The sequence below is a fragment of the Lepus europaeus genome, chromosome 1 (genome assembly GCF_033115175.1).
Source record: "Lepus europaeus isolate LE1 chromosome 1, mLepTim1.pri, whole genome shotgun sequence".
Lineage (NCBI taxonomy): Eukaryota > Metazoa > Chordata > Mammalia > Lagomorpha > Leporidae > Lepus > Lepus europaeus.
In genome coordinates this window covers 17,460,458-17,486,321 of record NC_084827.1, presented here as the reverse complement: position 1 = coordinate 17,486,321, position 25,864 = coordinate 17,460,458, and the positions used below count along the sequence as shown (strand labels likewise).

The 25,864-nt window shown below is 39.0% G+C and overlaps 1 protein-coding gene across 4 annotated transcripts in view; it reads left to right on the top strand.

The window, feature by feature from the left end:
* MKLN1 (muskelin 1) overlaps positions 1-25,864 on the top strand; it is a 361,241-nt gene that overhangs the window by 233,724 nt on the left and 101,653 nt on the right. For all 4 annotated transcript variants that reach the window (XM_062199265.1, XM_062199202.1, XM_062199325.1 and 1 more), the window contains 2 exons: positions 5,768-5,877; positions 8,036-8,228. In XM_062199265.1, coding sequence (XP_062055249.1) covers positions 5,768-5,877; positions 8,036-8,228 — 303 coding nt within the window. The remainder of the gene's footprint in view (positions 1-5,767; positions 5,878-8,035; positions 8,229-25,864) is intronic.

Genomic DNA, 25,864 nt, shown 5'->3' with positions numbered 1-25,864 from the left:
TTTACAGGCCTTCTTATGTGCAGTATTTTAGGTTTATATAGAAGGAATATGTATAAGTGCAATTTAAACTATCATGTCATTTCAGCAGTCATTATTTTAGCTTGTTATGTTTTTTAATGATTTGATGGTTTTGTGTGTTCACATATGGTATGTCCTTTGAGCACTTTAATGGCAGATAAAATTTTTTTTCCTTTTCTAGTTGAGGAAACTGAGGGTAGAAGTCCAATGACCTGTCCTAGGCTATACACAATGAAGCAAAGATACAGCATTTGATACTTGCTTAACACTTCTGCAAGTATGCTAGTATTGCTTCAAAATAAAAGCACTGTTCACGAAGCACTAATTCAATCAGCATTGTGAGATCAGTGTTACCGCACTCACTTTACAGATGAGGAATTTGAAGTTTAGAGACTTGGCCAAAACCATATAAGTAGGAAAAAGCAGAGACGGGATTTAAACTCAAGTCAGTCTACTTCCAAAGGTTGGGTTCTTTTATTGTGTGACATAGTTAAGTACTGTTTGCTCAGGACCATTGGGAAATACTTGGGGATGGTAACCCTGTCTTTTGTTTCCTCATGTTTCAGAAGTGCCAGCAGACTGCTTTCCTCATTACAGACCATTGGAATTGATTGTATAAGAGTTTGTAAATTAGTGGCTTTGTGAAGTTCTGAGGAAATAGTTATGTCTTTGTGTTTTCTAACTTCTCAGTGATATGTTTAACTTTTCCGTCAGTTATGAATATGTGATAGTCTTTTAACTCTCCTTTAGTTATGAATAGCAGTAGCAGTGCCTATGACCTGCTGCAGGTAGAAGTTACAAACGTTGCATCACATCAAGGAGTGGTGTCCTAACTTTGAAATGATTATGAGACCTGCCACTGGATCTTATTACTGTGCTAATAAGAAGACATTTCTGTGTAATATTTCATTTTTTCATTATGTTTATATTTCAGGATGATTGGTTTCCTCTACCATCTTGTTTTCTCGCTACATTTAAAACTGAGGGGGGTGGTGTCACAGGATTTGCCTAACAGCCAAAGGGGTTCATGGCACAAAAAGCTAGAGTCCATGATGGAGTGATACCTTTGATGGAAATTAGTGTCAAAATAGAGAGCTGGGGGCCAGTGTGGTGGCATAGTAAAGCTGCCACCTGCAGTGCCGGCATCCCGTATGGGCGCCGGTTCTAGTCCCGGCTGCTCCACTTCTAATCCAGCTCTCTACTATGGCCTGGGAAAGCAGAAGATGGCCCAAGTCCTTGGGCCCCTGCACCCACATGGGAGACCTAGAAGAAGCTCCAGGCTCCTGGCTTCAGATCGGCCCAGCTCTGGCTGTTGCAGGCATTTGAGGAGAGATCCAGCAGATGGGAAATTTCTCTCTCACTGCCTTTCAAGTAAATAAATGATTTTTAAAAACTCTAGAAATTTTGTTCTAGAAATATATATTTTTTAAAATTTTAAAATTAAAACTCAAAGTTTGAGAAAGAGGGAGAGACAGAGCTTCCATCTGCTGATTCACTCCCCTGATGGTCACAATGGCTGGTACTATGCCAGGCAGAAGCCATGTGGGTCTCCCACATGCGTGGCAGATGCCCAGGCCCTTGGCCTTCATCACTGCTTTGCCTGGTCATTAGTAGAGTTCTAGATTGAAAGTGGAGGATCTGGAACATGAACTTGTGCCCATATAGGATGCTGGCATCACAGGCAGCAACTTTTTACCTGCTATGCCATAATGCTGGCCCCTCTGGAAATATTTTTGTTAGCCAGTTAGGTATGCAAAAGACATCTCATTAGCAAGCATTCGAAAAATTTTAATAAATGAATGTTTTACTGGTACTTACATAAATATGAGTCCCCTTCCCCCATTTTATTGAGCTTGGATCTGGAACTCTAATTGATATTTTATCTTATAGATACACACACACACACACACACGATGTTGGGGCTTTGGGTTTATAATCCTTTTTTATTATGTTTATAGTCCTTGATAGTTATTGCTATATTATTTGATAGACAAACTTTTAAATGACACTTCTAAATAAAGAAATAAACCCCAGGGTTATTTATCTGCTTGTGGTACAGCAGTTAAGTTGCCACTTGGGGTGCCTACATCCCATAGCAGAGTGCCTGATTTGAGTCCTGGCTACTCTGCTTTTAATCCAGCTTCCTGGGAGGCAGCATATGATGGCTCAAGTACTTGGATGCCTACCACACAAGTGGTAGGCTTGGAAAAAGTTCCAGGATCCCGACTTTGGCCTGGCCCAACCATGGCTATTGTGGGCATTTTGGGAGTGAACCAATGGATGGAAGATCCTCTTTGTCTCTCTGCCTTTCAAATTAAGTGGGGAAAAAAAAAAAAGGTGAATGCCAAAACAATGATGATAATTGAATATTTGTTGATATAAAACTTTTTGAAGTTTTTGTTGTTTTCATACTGAGAGCTGTAACAAACATCTTAGGCATCTTTCATATGCCCTCATGGCTGGTTGCTACTGCCTGTGTTTCTGTTCCCTCACATAGCATGCTTAAGGTGACAACAATGGGAATGTATGTGACGCAGTATGTCTTACTTCCTCACTTAGTCTGATGTGGTGAAAGAGCGATGGACTTGGAAAGTAATAGGCCTGGTATGAGATATTGTGGGTATTCTCTTTGATATTTCATCAAAAGTTGGCAGATGTTAGTTTCTTAGAGGTAGTTGTGCTATTGACTGTGAAATCATCAGTGACCTTACTTGATTACATTAAAATTTCTTGGTCTTACTTGGACTTATCCATGCATGATTTTGAAATGTCATTTATTGGTCATTTAGAAAATGTGGTTCAGCAGCAGGCGTTGCGGTAAGATAACTTGCTGTTTGGGATACGTGCATGCAATATGGGAATGCTGGGTGCTGATACAGGTAATAGCCCAAGTACGTGAGTCTCTGCCACCCATGTCAGAGACCAGGATGGAGCTCCTGGCTTCTTCCTGGCCTTGTCCTGGCTGTTGTGGCCATTTTGAGAGTCAACCAACTGATGATGATTTCTCTTTCTGTCTCTCCCTCTGTCTGTCACTCTGCTTTTCAAATCGTAAATAAATCTTTTAAAAATGTGGTTCATTGAGATAAGCTTATCTTCCAAATGTGGAAACATTTCATTATATAATAATTTAAAAGTCAAATTTGTAAATAGCACCTCCAAGCTAATCAGAAGAATCTTAAGAATTGGGAAGCAGTCAAGCTTGTAGTGGTAGATAGCAATTTTCCAGAGTTCTAATTTTCAATTGAAAGTTTGATTTTATCTTTGCCAGTAAATATCATTAGTTGTATTCCTTGAAATGATAGGTAAATGTCTGGCAAATACTCAAATGTAAATAATCATAGGTTGCCTGCCAGTTTTCCTTTCAAGAATGAAATGGTGTCCCATACCAGAAAACCCATTAGTTCTTTCAGCTTGCAACTCAGAATAATTTTACAAGTGCCTTTCCGTGGAATAACAAGTATGCTTTGGTATTCAGCAAAAGTGCTTTGTTTGCTTTCCGTTTTGTCACACAAGATGTTGAAAATATGTGCAGGTAATGAGAGGCATGTAATACATTTTTACTGCGTCATCAGGGACATTCTTAAATGATTTCTCCCTTTGCCCAAAGGAGCAAAAGGAGACAAAAGGGACTGCAGGTGCATTGTGGTGAGACATGCAGTTCAGTCTGTACTATAGGAGAGATGGCAGTACTTCAGCTGCCATTATTTTGGAACCAGCTTACAGCATTTTACCCACTGTTGCTTTCACATTAGTGCAGATGTTGGGCTGATTAAAACATTGACAAATTCCTAGTGTTACAAAAATCGTTTGATCACTTAGGAGCACCTTGAAGTATTGCAGGGTCCTCAGGAGTCCGTGGTCATGCTTTTGTTCTTCCACGGCGGTTGTACGGAATTCACTGAGTGCTCACAAGAGTCTTGAATACTCTCCGTTGATTTTACTCTCCTTTTCCTGCACTAATAGAAATTTTTATAATTACTGTATCTTTGTAGAATGTGAGTCATTATTTTGAATATTCTTGTGTTTTCAGATCAAGATGTTCAGTTATATGTCAAGAAAAAAAGTGAATATATGCCATTGGGATTTTTGATTTACTTGTATTCTTCCTAGTTAATTATTAGTTTAATATAACATTGAGTTTTCCTGTCTAGGAACATAGTATATTCCTTCCTTTATTTACTTCTAAAGCGGAATTCTACATTTTCTTAATACTGCCTATTTTCCTTGTTTATTTTCTGAGATATTTAGCTTTTTGGCTGTTAGGAAGGAGTCTTAAAATATTTTAAATTGGCCATTATAGGTAAAGAAAATATTGATTTTTTTTAATGTTTCCCTTGAACAAATATGCAAATTTTAAGGACACTTTTCAGTTGAATCTCTTGATGTTTTTGGTAGACATCTTTATAATCTTTAAGTGACAATTTTCCTTTACTTTTTTAAAATTACACTGGCTGAGAATTCATATAACATTGAATAGTAGAGATATTGTGCTTCTTTTTCTGACTTGAATGGGAATCCTTAATATTTCTTCATTAGGTTTAATGTTTAAAATTTTCAGGGGCCCATGCCATGGCACACTAGATTAATCTCCTGGCTTCAGATCAGCACAGCTCTAGCCATTGCGGCCATTTGGGGAGTGAACCAACGGATGGAAGACCTCTCTCTTTCTGTCTCTCTCTCTCTCTCACTGTCTGTAACTCTACCTGTCAAATAAATAAATCTTTAAAACAATATTTTTTGGTGCATTTTAAAAAATCTAGGTAAAGAAGTTTCTGTTGCCCTCTTTTCCTTAGTCATTTGTCTTTGTTGTTGTTGTTTAAAGATTTATTTTATTCATTTGAATGACAGAGTTAGAGAGAGGGAGAGGGAGAGGGAGAGGTCTTCCATCTAACAGTTGGTTCACTCCCCAAGTGGCCGCAATGGCCCAAACTGAGGCTATCTGAAGCCAGGAGCCCGGTACTTCTTCCAGGTCTCCCACATGAGTGCAAAGACCTAAGGATTTGGGCTGTCTTCCACTGTTTTCCCAGGCATATTATGAGGGAGCTGGATTGGAAGAGGAACAGCCAGGACTCTAACCGGGACCCACTGTATCACAGTGCTGGCCCCCTGCATTAAATCTTTTAAAAAATAATACTCAATGGAGCATATGTTTAATTTTTTTAGTATCTATTGAAGTAATCAAGCATGTTTTTTATTTTTGTGAAGATGATAGGTTAAATTAATATAGTTCCTATTTATTGAACCATCCTCTCATTCCTAAAATGAAGTCTATTTCATTACAGTAAAAACTTGGTAGATTTTTTTTGAAACTTTTCCCTTTTTGATTTGAATATTTATTCATAGCTAAGATGAGCCTTTTTCTTCTGGTTTTGTTTTCAAGTTTATAACACTGATAAATAATTGAACTTTCAACCTCTTTCTGTACTCTGATATTTAAACTATAGAATATTGGCTACTTGTAGGTTTGGTAAATTTTACCTATTTAGTTACCTCATTTTGGTTATGTTTGGGGCTAGATACATGACCACTTTTAAGTTTGTAGCACAGTGATTTTATTAACTAAGGAAACCTCATGAGGGCCTCAGCCACATGTTTCTTTTTTACTATTGTAGGCTTAACGTCCAGCATTTGGCATTTGGAAGAAGATGGCTTAGAAAATTTGTTGAATGAATCCTGACGGGCTTACGTAATGATTTTACTTTGCTAAAATTTTATTTGAACTGTAATTTTTTTTCCCTCTTCCTTAAAGTTCCGCTCTTATCCTGGGGACCCAGCTTTAACTTTAGCATCTGGTATGTTGAACTTAGTGGCATTGATGATCCTGATGTAGTACAACCCTGTCTCAACTGGTATAGCAAGGTAGGACCGCATTTTAAGATCTTGATTTTAATGCCTATACAGTGAGAAATGTGCCTTTGTTGCGAGTAACTTAAAAGATTGTGAATTATAATGAAATTAAAATGTTTGATCAAATATTTATTAAGCTCTCACAGTCAGCCAGATTCTAAGCAATCTTACCAACTCATTTAATCATTATTAGTATATGAGATAGGTACAATTATAATCCGTTATTTTCCATAAGAGGAAATGGAGCAAAGAGAGGTTGAATATTTTGCCTATGGTCACCTAGTTGTAAGGTGCTTGAGCCGGACATTCAGTACAGACAGTCTGGCTCCACAGTCTGGCACTGTATTATTATATCAATTTGATAAAAATTTCTAAACCTCTCTATGTTGATTAAAATATGTTGATCATAGGTTATGGTGGGATAGTTTTGTAGCCTAATAGAAAATTTAAGTTGTCCATATAGATTGAGACTCCTTAAGTTAACATGATCAAAGGCATTGTTATTTATTATATACTACTACATAGTTGTAATAAATTATTTTTAGAAGTCAAGAATATGCAACTATTAATGTAAAATTGGTATAGATATAAAGTCATTATGAGAGGAGGTAAAATCTTGGTTAAGTTTGTGTAAAGCGTAGGTGTTTATAGGACAGACACTTGATGTAGCTGTGGTTGCTGTTTGTGATGTCTGCATCCTGTATGGGGCTGCCTGACTTCAAGGTTCAGCTCAGCTTCTGATTCCAGTTTCTTGCTAATCCACACCCTCTCACACAGCAGTGCTTGCTCAAGTAGTTGGGTTCCTGCCGTCTATGTACGACCTGGATTGAGTTCCAGGATCCTAATTTTGTCCTGTCCCTGTCCTGGCTGTTGTGGGCATTTGGGATTAAAACAGTAGATGGAAGATCTCTGTCTTTCAAATATTTTTTTTTTTTCAAATTAGAAAGAATTGACATTTAATATATTTTTATTAGTCAAAAAGTGAGCCAATGTAAACTGGTTTGTGTTTCAAGCCTTGTAAAGTATCCTAAACATTTATTTTTAAAATATTTGTTTATTTGAAAGAGTTGAGAGAGAGAAGAGAAGAGACAAAGAGAAAGGTCTTTCATCTGCTGGTTCACTCCCTAAATGGCATCAACAGCAGGGGCTGGGCCAAGCTGAAGCCAGGAGCCAGGAGCTTCTTTAGCATCTCCCATGTGGGCCTAGGGGCCCAAGGAGTTGGGTTATCCTCATCAGCAGGGAGCTGGATCAGAAGCAAAGCAGCTAGAACTCGAACCAGCACCCATATGGGATTGCCAGTACCACAGATGACAGCTTAACCCACTATGCCACAGTGCCGAGTCCTTCCTAAAGATGTTATTTTATTTTCTTGATTTATCATGGGTAATGCCTATGGGTAAATCATGATTATTTGATTGTCATTCAGTCTTCTGTGCCATCTCCTTTGGTAATTGTTTTAATTTTTTTACTTTTAACTGTGCAGTAAAGTAATTTAGAAAATTTGAGGTATTCCCAGAACATATTCTTGAAGTTGAGGTGTTTTGAAAAAAATCTTTTTATGAGCTTGTGTTTTTGCCATTCATTTTGCTAGGGATAACACTTAGTTAACTGAGTGCCCTTTGTTGGAATTCCTATTTATTGAGATGTGTACTTTATAGCTATTTAATAGATAAGACAATCCAGGCTGTGAAAATGATAAAATTTAGTCCTGAAGATTATTGAGTCATGAAATCTGTTTGCAAGTTTGGGATATCTGTATATTTGGTAATTCTTGTCATTCAAGTAATAGCTTATTATTATGATCCAAGAACAAAAAGTATAATATAATTCATCATTCCTGTGTTTTCAGTACTTGGATTGCAATGTGATTAGTGGATACCATGAAGATATCTTAATAATAAGATATAATAAGAGTTCTTGCTCTTGAATTAAGTCTCACTTCAAATGTTTTGTTAGCATATTCTTTGTCCTTGGCAAGTTATTACATTGGTCTGAGCTTCAATTTTGCTCTTTGAAATATGGAAGTATGATCCCTAATAAATAGGGTTAGTACAATACTTGTCAAATAGTAAAGGTTTGGCGACTCAGATTAGATTTTTCACTGCTGTTATTTCCTGCAGAAACAACTAAGCAGATGTCTCTGTTCTTGCTTTGTCTTGTGTTCTAGTAGTACCGTGAACAGGAAGCCATTCGCCTTTGTCTAAAGCACTTCAGGCAACACAACTATACGGAAGCTTTTGAATCACTGCAAAAGAAAACCAAGATTGCACTGGAACATCCCATGTTAACAGATCTGCATGACAAACTGGTGTTGAAGGGTGACTTTGATGCTTGCGAAGAGTTGATCGAAAAAGCTGTGAATGGTATGAAACTTAGATTAATTTGTAGCATATAATTACAAATGTATAAGGGAAACCTTTTCGAAAAGAATATAGGTTTATGCTATTTATTACTGTATTCCTTTTTCCCCTATTTTTGAATTGGGGAATTCTTTCATGTAACATAGGCCTATATTGTAATGGGACTTTAAAAAAGTTGCTTGGACTCACATATCTAAATTTCAGTTGTCATTTTAGGAACCCAGGCCTTTAAGCATGATATATTAGCTAGCATTAAACCATATTAGAAAACATTATTTGGTCTTATTTTAGTATTAGTGACCATTCCTGTATGAATTTTTGTCAATAGCAAATACTCCTTTATCAGTGTAATTTTGGGTAGAAAAAGTTGGATAGTAAAAAGAAAAAAATGTTACTAGTAGTATACAGTTACAATAAATGAAGAGATTTATATTGAAAACAGCATCTGTGTGATATAAATGTTATATAATTGCTGAATTTCTGGCTTTGAAAGAACTGTGGATATTTGAACATGTAAGTAATCTCCCAAATGCTTTGGAGGATGATACCCATTTCTGTATTCAAGTTCTAGCATGTTTTGTTATTTAAAATAAAAAGGGACTCTGTTGTTACTAATAGAATACCTTTAATTTTTATGTCTTCCAAATTAAATTTCATAGTATTAAAGAGTAGGAAAGGTGCTCAGTGTAAAACTTGGGGAATGGAAATTGGTTATCTTTTTAAAAAAAAAATTATTTGAGAGGTAGACAGTACCCACCTGCTGACTTACGCCTCAAATACCCACATTTTGGCCAGGCTGAAGCCAGGAGCCAGGACCTCAGTCCAGGTTTCCTGCGTGGATAGCTTCAACCCCAGTCTTTGAGCCATCACTGCTGCCTCCCAGAGTCCATACTGGCAAGGAGCCAGAATCAGGAGGCGAGCCCGGACTGACTGACACGCAGGCGCTCAGGGTGGGATCAGGAGGCGAGCCCGGACTGACTGACACGCAGGCGCTCAGGGTGGGATCAGGAGGCGAGCCCGGACTGACTGACACGCAGGCGCTCAGGGTGGGATGTGGGCCTTCCAAGTGGCATCCTAACCACCTGACCAGGTGCCTACCCCATGTGTCTTTTTTATAGAAAGAAATTATTTCAGTGCTTTGCTTCCATATATTTTAATATGATTGCTGTTACTGTCCTCCAGTATTATTAGATACGCATTTTTATCGGATACTGTGGTGAATATTTTACAACTAAAGAAAACAGAGCCCTTATTGCCTTCTTTGAGTTTATCGATTTAAATTAGGTTGAAATGAGTTGCTTGCAGCTCTGTTATATAAATATAGTGACAAACGTACCTCTACGTCTTATCCATTATTACTACTTATTCACTTGATGATGCTTGGAAGTAAAAATGATTGATGTGTCTCGAAAGGAGTATACTTTGGAGTATAAACATACAGAGCATTTGATAATTAACGTCTTACCAAAACATTAAAAAATGAAAGTATATATATGTATGTATGTCATTTCTAAGAGTGAATTCTATATTTTTTTAACCTGAGAGGATAAGGGAGGCATAAGTAATATTATGTTTGTTTCAAATATTTAAGTGATTTGGTATCATTTTGTTAAGGAAAAGTACAAGAACCACCACCACCATGTTGCCGCTTTATGTAATTATTACAGTTACATTTTAAGGTGATTTCTTTTTTTTTTTGACAGGCAGAGTGGATAGTGAGAGAGAGAGACAGAGAGAAAGGTCTTCCTTTTTGCCGTTGGTTCACCCTCCAATGGCCGCTGCGACCGGCGCATCATGCTGATCCGAAGCCAGGAGCCAGGTGCTTCTCCTGGTCTCCCATGTGGGTGCAGGGCCCAAGGACTTGGGCCATCCTCCACTGCACTCCCGGGCCATAGCAGAGAGCTGGCCTGGAAGAGGGGCAACCGGGATAGAATCTGGCGCCCCAACCGAGACTAGAACCTGGTGTGCCGGCGCCGCAAGGTGGAGGATTAGCCTGTTAAGCCACGGCGCCGGCCAAAGGTGATTTCTTTAGTATTGTATACTCAGTTAAGAGAAGCTGCTAAAAATGTGTACAACTTTTATTAATATAGAAACTTATCCTTCTGGTTCTAGAAGGGAACGAAGTTTAGGGAAATTGTTAGTACTCTTCTTGAACTGAAAGCATGCACGTGTGTGTGTATGTGTGTACACATTACTATGGGCGTTCTCCTCACTGGTTTGGAATAGTGATAGTTAATAAACATTCCTTCCGGAGTTGAGTTTGCTACTGACTTCACTGATGATTTGTTGGACAAATAAGGAAGTAAATAGTGCAGAGTTTTTTGGCTTTTGCTCTACTGAAAACATAGCAGAAAAGGACAAGAAGTTCCAGCTTGCTAAATTGGAAAATCTGGAGAATCAAAAACATCTTCTATCAAGATTGTAATAATAGAGGGAACAAAAACTGCTTTAGGTATATTTAGTATGTGTACTAGTATGATTTTCAAGTATGAGCTGGATTTAAAAGCATCAGGCTGTATTTATTTCTCTAATAGGCTTCCTATTTGCCTAGAGACATGTAATTTCATGAGAGACGAGTCATGAATCAGTAATTGCTACCTCTTCTCTACAATGAAGAACCCAGTGATGATGGGCAAAGTAATCACCGGGAAGGGGGCATTTGGTGCAGTGTTGGGGATGCCCACATCCTTGTCGCAGTTTTGAGTCCTAGTTCTGCTTTCAGTTCTAGCTTCCCACTCATTTATTACCCTGGGAGTGATGGCTCAAGTAGTTGAGCCCTGTCATTCACATAAGAGACCAAGATTGAGTTCCCAGCTCCTGGCTTTGGCCTGACCCAGCACGGGGTGTTGCAGGTACTTGAGGAGTGAACAAGTGCATGGAGGATCTCTGTCTGTGTATCTCTCTGCCTTTCAAATAACATGAAAATAAATAAGTTTTTTTTAATTGGAAAATTTTCTAAATTATAAATAACATGGAAGTAAAAGATGCTTATTTTGGTGTAAAAATTTTTAAATCCATGCATAATTTTGATGACCCCTTATGTGTGTATACATGTTTAACTTTTTAAGAAGCTGCCAGTTCTCCAACTTTGTCCTGTTTTTTCATTTTTGTTTTTAAATATTTTATTTATTTATTTATTTGAGAGGTAGAGATGCAGACAGAGAGGGAGAGACAGAGGGAGAGGGTCTTCCATCCGCTGGTTCACCCCCCAAATGGCCACAATGGCTGGATCTGAAGCCAGGAGCTTCCTCTGGGTCTCTCATGCAGGTGCAGGGGCCCAAGCACTTGGGCCATCTTCTGCTACTTTCCCAGGCCATAGCAGAGAGCTGGATCGGAAGAGGGGCACCTAGGACTAGAACCAGCACCCATATGAGATGCCGGTGCCACAGGCGGAGGCTTAGTCCCCTATACCACAGCACTGGCCCCTGTCCTGTTTTATATTTGTACTGGTAGCCTATGAGATGCCCCACATTTTTGCTAACATTCAGTAAGGTCAGTGAGTTCCAGTATTACCCACTTTAGGGGAAGGCCTTACAGTGCAGCAGGTTAAGCCATTGCTTGGGACACCTGCATCCCTTATCTGAGTTCCTGGTTTGAACCCTGGCTACTCTGCATTTTCAGTTCACTCTTTGCTAACGTACTTGGAAACAGCAATTGATGACTAAGTATTTGAGTTTCTGTCATTTGTGCGAGAAACATGGATAGATTTCCAGGCTTATGGCTTTGGACTTGCCTAGCACTGGCTGTTAACAGGCATATGGGGAATGAGTCAGTGGACTGAAGAGTGTGCTGTTTCTGTTTGTCTTTCTGTCTCTCCACCTTTCAAATAAAATAAATCGTAAAAAGTAGCCATTCTAGAAGATGGACAGTATCTCGTGGTTTTAATTTGCATTTCCCTAGTAACTAATTATGTTTTACATATTTACATATTCTTTTTTGCCATCTCTGTCTTTGGTGATGAAATATCCAGATCCTTTGTTCAACTTTAAATTGGGCTGTTTTCCTATGATTTTACATTTTGAAAATTCTGTATAAATTCTGGATCCAGGCCAGCGCCGTGGCTCACTTGGCTAATCCTCTGCCTGTAGCGCTGGCACCCCAGGTTCTAGTCCCAGTCAGGGCACTGGATTCTGTCCCGGTTGCTCCTCTTCCAGTCCAGCTCTCTGCTGTGGCCCGGGAAGGCAGTGGAGGATGGCCCAAGTCCTTGGCCCCTGCGCCCACATGGGAGACCAGGAGGAAGCACCTGGCTCCTGGCTTCGGACCAGTGCAGTGCGCTGGCTGCAGTGCGCCAGCCGTAGTGGCCATTTTGGGGGTGAACCAACAGAAAAGGAAGACCTTTCTCTCTCTCTCTCTCTCTCTCTCTCTCACACACACACACACACACACACACACTGTCTGACTCTGCCTGTCAAAAAAAGAAAAAAATTGTGGATTCAGGTCCTTTATCAGATACGTGATATAAAAATATATTCTCTGTTACTTGCCTTTTCATTCTCTTACTGTATCTTTTGAACATCAGAAGCTTTAAATTTTGGTAAAACTCAGTTTATCCAGTATATCATTTTTGGATCATAGTTTTTGTTATTGGATCTAAGAAATCCTTATCTAGCCAGAGGTCATAAAGACTCTCTTTGTTTTCTTCTGGAGGTTTTATACTTTAATATGTTTACTTAAGTGTATGATTAATTTTGAGTTAATTTTTATATATGGTTCCAGGTTTGGAGCTGAGATTTTTGCATATGGTTTTCAGTTTTTTTTTAGTACCTTACTAAGAATAATATCCTTGGGGCCGGCGCTGTGGCATAGCTGGTAAAGCCACTGCCTGCAGTACTGGCTGCTTCACTTCTGATCCAGCTCTCTGCTGTGGCCTGGGAAAGCAGTAGAAAATGGCCCAAGTGCTTAGGCCCCTGCACCCATGGGAGACCCAGAAGAAGCATCTGGCTGCTTGCTTCTGATTGGCACAGCTCCAGCCATTGTGGCCACCTGGGGAGTAAACCAGCGGATGGAAGATATTCATTCTCTCTCTCTCTCTCTCTCTCTCTCTCTCTGCTTCTGCCTCTCTGTAACTCTGCTTTTAAATAAATAAATAAAACTTTTTAAAAAAAGAACACTATCCTTTTTCTATTGCTTGTTTTGACATCTTAGTCAAGAATCAACTTATCATAGATATGTGCTGTACTTTCTAGACTTTCTGTGTTCTTTTGTCTGTTGTTTTACTAACGTCCCACTGTCTTGTTTGCTTACTTTTTGCTAAGTCTTTGAGATCAAGTTAATACAAGTTTTCTAACTTTATTTCAGAATTATTTTTTGGGTAGTTTGAGTCCTGTGAATTCCATATGAATTTTATAAAGATTTATTTATTTGAAAGCAGAGATATAGGGTATGGAGGAGGGAAGAGAGAGAGATAGAGAGATAGCTATCTTTCATCCATTAGTTCACTCCTCAAATGTTCCTCAGTGGCCAGGGCTGGGCCAGGTGAAAGCCAGGAGCCTGGAACTCCATCCATGTCTCCCACATGGGTATGAAGGACCCAAGCACTTGGGCCATCTTCTGCTGCCTTCCCAGGCACGTGAGCAGGGAGTTAGACTGGAAGTGGAGCAGCTAGAACTGGAACTGGTACCTGTGTGGGATGCTGGCGTTGCAGGCGGCAGCTTAACCTGCTGTGCCACAATGCCAAGCTCTGTGTATGAATTTTAGAATGTCAGTTTCTAAAAAGAAAAAAAAAAAATCCTGGGAAGGTTTTATTTAGTTTGCAATAAATCTGTAGATCAATTAGACAAGAGTTGAAATCAACAATATTGGGTATTTCACTTGTGAACGTGGTATTGTTTAGTTCTTTTTAAATTTATCTTGGGAATATCTTATAGTTTTTGTGGGTAGGTTTTGTCACATGCTTTGTCAAATTTATCACATTATATTTTCCGTTATTATAAGTAGCTGCTTTTTTAATCCATGGAGTTATTTTTAAAGATTTATTTATTTGAAGGCAGAGGGGAGAGAGATCGATCTTTTATCCACTCTTTTGCTCTCCAAATGGCTGAAATGGCTGGAGCTGGGCCAGGCTGAATCCAGGAGCCAGGAGCTTCTTCTGGGTTTTCCACGTTGGAGTAGGGGTTCAAGTAGGTGAGCATCTCCACTGCTTTCCAAAGCACATGAGCAGGGAGCTGGATCTGAAGTGAAGCAGGCAGGACTTGAACCGGCATCACTGTTGGATGTTAGGACATCAGGCAGAGTCTTAACCCTCCATGCCACAGCACTGGCCCCTAGAATCCTTGGGAGTTTTAGTCATGTCATCTGCTTTTAAATACAGTTTTATGTTTTCTGGTCCAATCTTTTTATTTATTTTTTCAATGTTTATTTATTTTCATCTACTTGAAAGGCAGAGTGACAGAGATCGAGAGAGAGAGAGAGATCTTTCATCTACCGGTTCGCTCCCTAAATGCCTGCAACAGACAAGGCTGGACCAGGTGAAACAAGAAGTCTGCACTTCTTTTGGGTTTCCCATGTGAGTGGCAGGGGCCCAAGCACTTGACGTCATAGCTGCCTCCCAGGATGCATTAGCAGGAAGCTGCACTGAAGCACGGTTCAAGCCAGGACTTGAACCGGCAGCCTGATATTTGATGTGGGTGTGGCAAGCAGTAACGCAGCCTTCTGCACCACAACACCTCCCACTTCTGGTCCAAGTTTCGTGATTCGTCTTTGCTTTTCTTGTTTTATGGAAAGAAGCTTCAGTAGAATGCAGAGTACAAGTGGTGAGAGTAGGTGTCTCTGTGTTTTGTAAAGCAGTTAGGTCTTCATGAATTAAATATGATGGTAGCTTCAAGGTTTGGTATATGTCTTCTTTCAGACTAAGGAAGTTTCTTTTTTTCTTTACAGGCAGAGTTAGATAGTGAGAGAGAGACAGAGAGAAAGGTCTTCCTTCCATTGGTTCACCCCCGAAGTGGCCGCTACGGCTGGTGTGCTGCGCCAATCCGAAGCCAGGAGCCAGGTGCCTCTTCCTGGTCTCCCATGTGGGTGCAGGGCCTAAGTACTTGGGCCATCCTCCACTGCCTTCCCGGGACACAGCAGAGAGCTGGACTGGAAGAGGAGCAACCGGGACAGAACTGGCGCCCCAACCGGGACAAGAACCTGGGGTGCTGGCACCACAGGCGAAGGATTAGCCTAGTGAGCTGTGGCGCCAGCTAGATTAAGGAAGTTTCTATTTGTAGTTTGCTAGATAGAGGGAGAGACACAGAGAGATCTTCCATCTGCTGGTTCACTCCCCACATGGCAGCAATGTCTGGAGCTGAGCCAATCCGAAGCCAGGAGTGAGGAACTTCTTTTGGGTCTCCCACGTGGGTGCAGGTGCCCAAGTACTTGGGCCATCTTCTGCTTTCCTAGGCTATAAGCAGAAAGCTAGATCAGAAGAGGAGCAGCCAGGACATGAACCTATGGCTGTATGGGATGCTGGTGCTGCAGGCGGAGGCTTAGCCTACTATGCCACAATGTTGAGCCTGAGTTACCATTTTTTAAAAAAATTTTTATAAAGCTTTCTTGAGAGGCAGAGAGACAGTGAGCAAACTAGCTAGCTCCCATCCGCTAGTTTACTCCCCAAGGCCAGCCATGGCTGGGGCTTCACCAGGACTGAAGATGTGCACCAGGAGCCCAATTCAGGGCTCCCATGTGGATGGTAGGAATGACCACTTGAGCCATTGCCTCTGCCTCCTCAGGGTATGCACACTACAGGAAGGGAATTGGGAGCGGGTAGCTACTGAACTCAGGCACTCATGGGAGACGTGAGCATCTTAACTGGAGTCTTAGCTGAAGGCTGCGTATCTGCCATCCCCCTGCACCATCCTGTTTTTAAAAAATTTCTAATCTTCTTTTTTTGTTCCTTTCTGTTTGTCTGATAGTGATTCTCTATGTTTAATGTATTTGTGGTTAGTTTAGTAGAAATTAGAACAAGTCTGCATAGTTAACAGAATTGACCAGTGCCTTTTCCTTTTTCACATGCTGGAATTTAGTAGACTCTGAATTCATTTATTCACCTTCTAACTCATATTCTGTTGTGGTAATTTATTTTGATACCACATGTGAAGACCCTTTAAAATATTGCTATTTTTTTTTCCACAGTGTACATCAGTTTTATCCAAATAGTTTCTTATAATTACCATTTGTGTCTAATCTTACATTTAGGATTGCATTCCTTATGCCTTAAAGACATCCTTTAAGACTTCTTTTCACACAAGTCAACTCTGTTTTTGTTTGCCTGAAAATTTTGTCTCTTTTATAAAGGAATATTTTTCTGGATGTAGAACTCTAGCTTGACAATTATTTTTTTAAATACACTTTGAACATCTACTGTTAGACAGCCTCCATTGTTGCTGTTAATGATTTTGCTGTCATTTTAAAATACTAATTCTTTGAATGTTATCTCTCTTTTCCCTCTGTTGTTTCAGGTTGTTTTGTAGTTATAATAACAGAGCTGTCTGCAGGTACAGTGCTAAGCAATGTGGTAGGCCTGTTAACTAGCCTGCTTTGGTTTTCTTTCAATTAAAGGCATGTTGTCATTGTCTGTCATTCGTTTTCTCATTTATCCTTTCTGACTGCACATATCTGATTAATCTTTCATGCTTTCAATCCTTTTCCCCATATTTATTTTTAAAAAAGGTTTGTTTATTTATTGGAAAGTCAGAATTACAGAGAGGGCAGGAGGAGAGAATGATCTTCATCTGCTGATTGACTCCCCAGATGGCTGCCACAGCCAGGGCAGGTCCAGGCCAAAGCCAGGAGTCAGGAGCTTCATCTGAGTCTCCCACGTATGTGGCAGGGAACCAAACACTTGGGCCATATTCTGCTGCTTTTCCCAGGCCATTAGCTGGGAGTTGGATCAGAAGTGGAGCAGCCCAGACTCAACGGCCCATATGGGATCCCAGGTGGTAGCTTTAACCGCTAGAGCACAACATTGGCCCTTATCCTATTTTCATTTCTGTGTCTTCTCTTCTTAAAATTGGCCTTCATTTCTGTGATGTTTTCATTTTTTTGTGCCTCTTTCAATTTTTCTAGTTGTCTTACCATATCTTTGCCACTTTTATATCAGTACTTCCCAACTAATTATGTCTATTCTTTGCTCATGTTTAATATTAGAGAATTAGTTACTTAATTTTTTATATTTATGGAAATGTATTTGTCCATTTTCATTTATTGTGTGACTGTCTTTGTGTTGTATCAGATTCACTTGCCACTTTTCTTCTTTTAACTTTTTATATCTTGATATAAGTAGTTCTTTTTGGGTATTATTAGTATCTTTGAATGAGGTAGGTTTTTCCTAACCATTTTAAGAAGCTTCTTGTGAGTCAGGAACTACAGCTGTGTTCCAGGATAGCAAAATTTTCTCTTATGATGTTTCTTTTCCCTTTGGACTTTGTCTCTTAGCTTTGCTGAGACACCCCCACCTTCCAGACTGCTTTCTGAAACAAGGTTTCTTTCCATAATTCCTGCTCATTCATGCTTTTGTTTGTTATATTTCCTTCTCTAATTATTTCTCTTTTATAATTATTCACTTCAACTCTATTTCATATATTAGAATGATTAATTTCCTAGCTAATCTGTCCAAAATTAATCAAAGAAGTAAGATTTGAACTCAGGCAATCAAACACCAAAATCCATACTCTTTTAACTCTTTTACCACTGTGCTTTATTGTCCTAGTAAATATTTACTTGTTCAGTTTCCCAATACTGATTATTGTATTATTAAACTGGTATAATTCATGCATTTTTTTTCCAGAATTTAAACAAACTGCTAAAATAAATACAAATATTTTAAAAACCTTTTTTTGATCCAACCATTTTTATTTTTCAGTGTTGTTGAAAAATTATTTTATGCTTTACAAGTTATTTAATCTTAATTATATTTTTAAAAAATTAGTTATTTATTTGAAAGGCAGAATGACAAAGCCAGAGATCTTTTTTTTTTTTTTTAACGGTCGTGATTTTGCCCTTTTTTTTTTTTTTTCCCCAAATTTGAGAGTTAGAGTTACAGACAGAGAGAAAGGTCTTCCTTCTGTTGATTTACTCCTTAAATGGCCGCAACAGCTGGAGCTACACCGATCAGGAGCCAGGCGCTTCTTCCAGGTCTCCCACGTGGGTGCAGGGACCCAAGGACTTGGGCCATCTTCTACTGCTTTCCCAGGCAATAGCAGAGAGCTGGATCGGAAGAGGAGCAGCTGGGACTAGAACTGGCGCCCATATGGGATGCCGGCGGCACAGGTAGAGGATTAACCTACTGTGCCACAGCACCAGCCCCGACAGAGATCTTCTGTACACTGGTTCACTCTCCAAATGGTTCCAGTGGCTAGGGTTGGGCCAGGCCCAAGCCAGGAGCCTGAAATTCCATCTGGGTCTCCCATGTGGGTGGCTGAGACCCAAGTAGTGGGGCCATTTTCCACTGCCATCCCATGCACAGGAGCAGGTGGCTGGACTGGAAACAGAACTGTTGGGATTTGAACTGGCACTCAGATGTAAGATGCTGGTGCTGCAAATAGTGGCTTGGCCCCTGTAATTGTATTTTTAGTTATTTCTTGGAAAGTAACTTTTGTTTTGAGAAATCAAGTTTGACAGAATTTTAGGTATAGACACCAATACTGCATTCTGTGTGTTTGTTTATGTTTCTGTAGATATAAATGTCATTATTTCAATAGAGAGCTTAGGGTTTTGGTTGTTGTTTTTTTTTTTTTTTTCCTAAATTATATAAAATACATATAAGTGTGACGAAACAAAAGCTTTAGTGATACATTTCCAGATTAGAAATATAGGGAATATGGGTTGAGTTTATTTGGGGTACAAATACGTCAACTTTTCTTTGTAGGTCTTGGACAGTTTAGGAAATTCTTTTGCATTAAAGTGAGATGATGACAGCAATGTATTTAAGAAATATTTGCCTGGCATATGTACATGTATGTATGTACATATATATGTGTGTGTGTATATGCTTAGTGTTTTTATTGATTACCTCAAGATTTCAAGCTTAAGTCTGTTTGATCTCTTAAAAATTAACTTGTTTTATGAAATAATGAAGATTCTTAGCATGTCTCACAGGGTTTGAAAGAAAGTTTACTATTTACCACACCTTTAATAAACATTTGTATTATCATTTTTCCTTGTAAAGGTATAAAAGAAGATTCTAAATCTTATTTTACTAAAAATACTACTGGAACCAGCTCCATCTCTGATTTAGACTATTCACTGGTACCCAGGTTCTTTGACTAGAAGCAATAATGTGTACTATGAGGGATCTTTAAGTAGTTCATGAAATGTGTGTGTTAAGAAAAACTGCACAATTTCAAAAACTTTTTTTCATCAAAATTCAAATCTTATTTTATTTGAAATGCAGAGAAACACATCTTCCATTTTCTTGTTCACTCCCCAAAACCTGCAGCAGCCAAGGACAGATCAGGCTAAGGCTGGGAGCCTGGAACTCCGCCACGCCTTCCACATGTGTGGCAGGGACCCAAGGACTTGAGTCCTCAGGTTGCTGCCTAACAGGATGTGCATTAGCAAGAAACTAGTTCTGGAGTGGAGGAGCCAGGACTTGAACCCAGGTACTCTGATACAGTTCCCAAGTGGCAACTTAACGATTGCACCGAACACATAGCCCTAAACTTACCTTTTAATTACATTTTTTCATAAAACTTTTGAAGTGCTCTTATATTAGATAAAATAAGAATAATCTTTACCATGTTTCTCTGCAAAGAGCAATAGAGTTTTTTATAAGCTCTTAAACAATAGTTTTGTTTGGAGTGGTTATGAGATTTCATATTATTAAATGAAGGTGTCAAGAGGGTGATAACGGGTCTGGACAGTTGGGCATATGTGTATATGGAAGGGTGTGAGAGACCTGGCATGTTTCTGACTCTTGTGTCTTATGTTAAATCGTGTTCTCTACAGAGGTAGGCTGGTTTGATTTATTTTGTTTCATTTTGATGGGACAGCCAGCTTTCCAGAGTAGCTGTTTTTTATGTGGAGTAGCTCCTTTGGTAGGGATTGAGATAATGGCAGACAGTATTCCAGAGGAAACATGAAGCATAAAAAGTAACCATTAGTGACAGCAGTCAGTAGATTTTTTTTTAATTTTTTAAAGATTTATTTATTTGCAGGTAGAGGCAGAGAGGGAGGTGGGGAGGGAGGGAGAGAGAGAGGGGGGTCTTCCATCTGCCGGTTCACTCCCTAGGTGGCCGCAACAGCCAGAGCTGCACTGATCTGAAGCCAGGAGCCAGGAACTTTTTCTGGGTCTACCTCACGGGTGCAGGGGCCCAAGCACTTGGGCCATTTTCTACTGCTTTCCGAGGCCATAGCAGAGAGCTGGATCAGAAGTGGAGCAGCCAGGACTTGAACCGGCACCCAAATGGGATGCCGGCACTGCAGGTGGCAGCTTTATCCACTACACTACCCACAGCACCAACCCTGAGTAGGTCTTTATTTAAGAGTGAATGTTTTTTTCTTTAAATCATAAATAATACATTTGAACAAATTTTTAGTTTTCTATCTTTATTATATTGGATTTGTTTAATATTATAGTAAGATAATTTGGGATTGTAAGTTTTGTTTACCGAAGTGTTACTCTTTTTCATGTGTTCTGGAGTAGGTAAAATTCATCTTGTTTGTTATTATAATGTTTTAGCTATCATTTAAGAAATTACCTTGTGGTATGGCTATATCTGTGTTTTCCAGTATATGAAAAGGTTAAAAGAATATGGAGGCCGGTGCCGTGGCTCAATAGGCTAATCATCCGCCTGCAGTGCTGGCACACACCGGGTTCTAGTCCCCGTCGGGGCGCCGGATTCTGTCCCGGTTGCTCCTCTTCCAGTCCAGCTCTCTGCTGTGGCCCGGGAATGCGGAAAAAAAAAAAAGAATATGGAGTTTGGAATTAGGCTTTATACTTTTTGTAGAGCCTTTGGGTATGTTATTCAACTTTTCAGAATTTTGATTTATTAATCATCGTCATTATTATTGATGATCATTAATTTTTTTATTTTAAGAAGAAAATCAGTTAACCTAGGTAGTATTTGGCATTCAGTAGGTATTCATAAAAGTTTCAGTTCTTTTCATCTTTGGTAAAATATCTTTAATTCCCGATTTAATAATGCTACCTCTAAATAATTTTCTTAAGGTTTCCCATTAGCCTCCCTGGAAGAGTAAGACATCTCAAAGACAGTGTGTGACTTTGAAGTAGTGGAGACAGATGGAATGAAGTAAGAGAGGAAAATTAAAAAGTTCTGAAAACAATAATTTTTAATGTTTGCTTGACTAGTCTTTGTAAAATAAACCAGACTACCTTTGGCAGAAACATGACTTAACATAAGACACAAGACTTAGAAACATTCCAGCTATCATGAACTAGGAATGTGGTGTTCTGGAAGTAGAAGTTTTATGAGCAATTTCAATGTAAGGTAGCTGCCTCAAAGGAAGTGTCAGCCATGTGGCTGGGGAAGCTGCTCTGCCCCCACCTTATTTTAGAATTCTGAGTTCTAATTATGTACCAAGCATCCTTGAAGCTTTACTACCAGCTATTCATGAGGTTAGTTTTATCTTACCTAAAGTCAAATCATGATAAGTTCTTTTTCTCTTTCATTCATTTTTTAAAAATTTTTTCTTTGAGAGGCCAAAAGTCAGAGACAGATGGAGAGTGAAAGCTCCTGTCTGATGGCTCATCCCTCAGCTATCCTCAACAGCTGGGGAGCTGGGAACTCAGTCTGCAACAGGAACCTAACCGCTGGAGCTGTCCCCGTGCCTCTCCTGGTCTGCTCCAGCAGAAAGCGAATCAGGAGCTGGCACTGGGGACTGAGCCCAGGCACTCTGATATGGTTGTGGGCGTCCTAACCAGCATCTAAACCAGTAGGCCACATGCCTTCCCCGTTATAATTACTAATATTTTAGATTTATGGTACTTAATATTTTACATTTTGAGAGTAATCTCTTCTCCAAGCCTTATTATAAATATTACTATAAATGCCTTGGAACACAGTTGGCTGTCTATCGTTTTTACAAAAGGTGATGTCAGTGTAGAAAGCACTGCTTGTAGGAATGTGAATGTGTCTAGTAAGGTGTGAATAGATATCTCCAGGGTAATAAAACATGTAAAAATAGCTTATATTGTTAATAGCAGTATGTTACAGAGTTCTTCTAAAGTGTAGAATATAACTCCACATATTTAGTTGTTTTGGGTTTTACTTCTGGTAGTTATTGTGCTTGATCCAAAAAATTGGGAAAATAGAAAAATATAAAGAACACATCCAAAACAGAGATCCTAATCCTGCCAACCAAAGAAAATCATTTTTACCTTTCTGATGTCTGTCAGTATTATATTTATCCATCTGTGTGTGTGTGTGTATTTGCAAACTTATTTATGAAATAAATATGTAGCATTTGAGAGTTGACTTTTCGACTTCAAAAATTGTTGACAGAATATTCTTAGGCACATAATATTTTTATGGAACAGCTGTGTTTGCTAGAAGAGAAGTAAGCTCATATTGAAGGCCTTGAGAGGTGGACTGCATGTGGACTTTTTAGGTTGGTAGGAGTAGGTATAGAAGGGGTAGTTGAAGAAGCAGTGAGAGTTTAATTTTACCCATATTGTTCAGAATGACTTACAGAGCATGGATGAGTTCTTCATCTGATGAGAACTGTTGTTGTGATAATCACCTTAGGAGCTCATGGAAGGGTTTCCCTTGGTGGATTCTGATTTTTCCTTCAGGATAGGGTCAAGCAAAGCTTAAGGGAAAATAAGAAATGGGAGCTTTTCTGAGAATGAATGTAAGGTGGAATCAGACAGATACGTGTAACTCAAGTAAATGCACTGGTTCTGACAGTATGGGAAGCAAGTGCCCCAGAATTCAGAAGGAAGGTCAGGCCCACTCAACTCATAAGTTCCACTTTTACACGTAAGGAATATATTAAATGTCTTCTGTTGAATCAGTGTGACACATCTAGGCAGTGTTAGCCTGGTTTCACAGTTAACAGTGTGATTTGTGACTCCCACTGTCCTGCAGTTTCCTTGTGTCTCCGTTTTCCCCATCATTTACTCTCTTTCTTCCCATCACAGCCATTATGTAGAACTAATATGTATTTTAAAAGTCATTGCCTTATTGAATAATTTTATATTCAATGTCTAAATTTTTATAAAAGTATCTCTAAATTTTAGGTCCCATTTTAAAATCCAAATAAGGTTTCATTACTGTATTTCTTTCTATAGAATTAAATTTTTTGTTTTTTTTTCTTACTATCATTACTATTAGTAAGAGCCTCAGAACATTTTACCTGGAAAAAACAGGTTTCTAACTCTTGTAATAGGAGAATTTTGGTCAGAGTTGGCTAGATGGTACAAGAATCTACAAGAAAGTCCATGGGGTAAAAATTATATGATGATAAAGTATGTTGTCAATCGACTTGTTTGTCTTGATATAATAATTAAAATGTAAATGCCAATTTATGAGTGTCAGTTTAAAAAGGAGCTTTCATTGTATAAAAATCTTGAAAAGTCCCAAAGTAAAGAAAAAAAAATTTGATGAGTATAGAATGGAATTTCTGATGAAAGTAACTGAAAAGACTGGAAACCTTAAAGAATTATTTATAACTGAGCTTCATAATTATCAAGAAAAGAGAAATTAGGGAGATTTCTGTCATTTATTTGGTCGCTGGTGAGTAAGTCATGAAGAACAGACCATTTCACTTAGATATTCTTTGGATAAGTCTTTGCTTTCAGTGACTGAAGGAAAAATCTTTATTGAGCTTGAAATCTGGCTCAGAGAGTGCATTTATAGTAAAGACAGCTATAGTAACATCTATTTGAGGGCGTGTAAAAGAAAACTCTGTCTTAGAAAGTAAGGAAATGTTATTCTATCACTTAAGAAGACTAGAGGTAAGGTGACTTTCATGGTTGGTTGATTGAGTGATTCAGTTTTGTGTGTGTGTGTTTTTTTGTTTGTTTTTTTTTTTTTTTAGATCACTCTCTGCTCTATCATTGTTACAGAATTTATTCATTCTTATATTTCTCCAAATTGGCTTTAGCATATATATGCATTGCATACAGAAGAAAAATTGTCCAGAGGAATAAAAGTGATTTTTGTTCCCCCTGTAGATAAGTTAAGAAGCTAGGAAACATTATCTAGAAGTCTCCAAGAATATTTCTGTTTCTTTAACTTGAATTGCATTCCATAATTCTTAAATTAACCTTTTTTTAAAAAAAATATTTATTTATTTGAAAGAGTTACAGAGAGAGGGAGAGACAGAGATCTTCCATCTGCTGGTTCACTTCCCAGATGACTGCAAAGGGCAGGACTGAACCAGGCCAGAGCCAGGAGCTTCATCTGGGTCTCCCCGTAGGGTGGGTGGCAGGGCTCCAAACACTTGAGCCAACCCCACTGCTTTTCGCAGGCCTTCAGCAGAGAGGTAGATCCAAAGTGGAGCAGTGGGGACACAAACTGGTTTCCTGTATGGATGCCTGAGATGCCATTGTCACAGGTGGTGGATTGACCCGTTTAGCCACAATGCCAGTCCCTTAAATTAATCTTTGTTGAGGGACATGGGAGTAAGGCTTCATCCAGATGAACTGGTATCTGTAGGGAGTTCAATCTCCAAATATTGTAGTAACTAGTATAAGAATTCCTCTTTAAGATATAGATTAAAAATTTATTGATGGGGGTCCTGGCATGTGGCATAGCAGATAAAGCCACTGTCCCATATGAGTGCCAGTTCAAGTCCCGGCTGCTCCATTTCCAATCCAGTTCCTTGCTAATGTGCCTGAGAGGACAGAGGAAGATGGCCCAAGTCCTTAGACCCCTGCACCCACATGGAAGATCTGGATGAACCTCTTGGCTTCAGACTGGCCCGGTTCCAGCTATTGCAGCCATTTTGGGAGTGAACCAGCAAATGGTTCATATACTCTGTGTCTCTCCTTCCCTCTGTCTCTTTAAACTCTTTCAAATAAATAAATAAATCTTTAAAAAAAAAAAGAATTTATTGATGAAACATTTTGAAGTAAAGCATAGTGGGATTTGATTCTCAGCCCTACCACCAGAGAGCTGGATGCATTTGGCAAAGTTCTTAATTTCTATACGTATGTATTTCTTGCTCTGTTAAATGTAGACAATAGCGCTTAGGTCATAGAGTAGATTTTAAAATTAAATAAGTAGAACAGCATGGATTCTAACTTGGTAAATATTCACTAGTGAGTATACTTCTATTACTGCTGCTGGAACTTTTGGTCTGTGTAGTTTTATACCCTGTGAAAACAATACAATAACAGAATTTGTACTTTAAAACATGAGTTTTATCTTTTCTTGAAAATGCACTATGGGGGCTCCACCAGAGTCCTTAGTGCTCTCATTCCCTTCTCTAGTTCTCTTGTGTGCCAGTGACAAAAAGTACCAGCACACAGCACTGTCAGTGGAGTGCAACTGGAGAGCATTGAATCCATTCCACTGTAAGGGTGGAGAGATGAGAAGTAAAGAAAGTGATGAGAGATCACAAAAAGGAATTAAATACAAATACAAATTTTTCCATCCTTGTTTATTTCTGTTCCCATTTGTATTTATATTAGTGCCAGAAATGATTTTTAAAGAAATAGAATTCTATATCTCAATGAAATAGAACATTTATTCAGA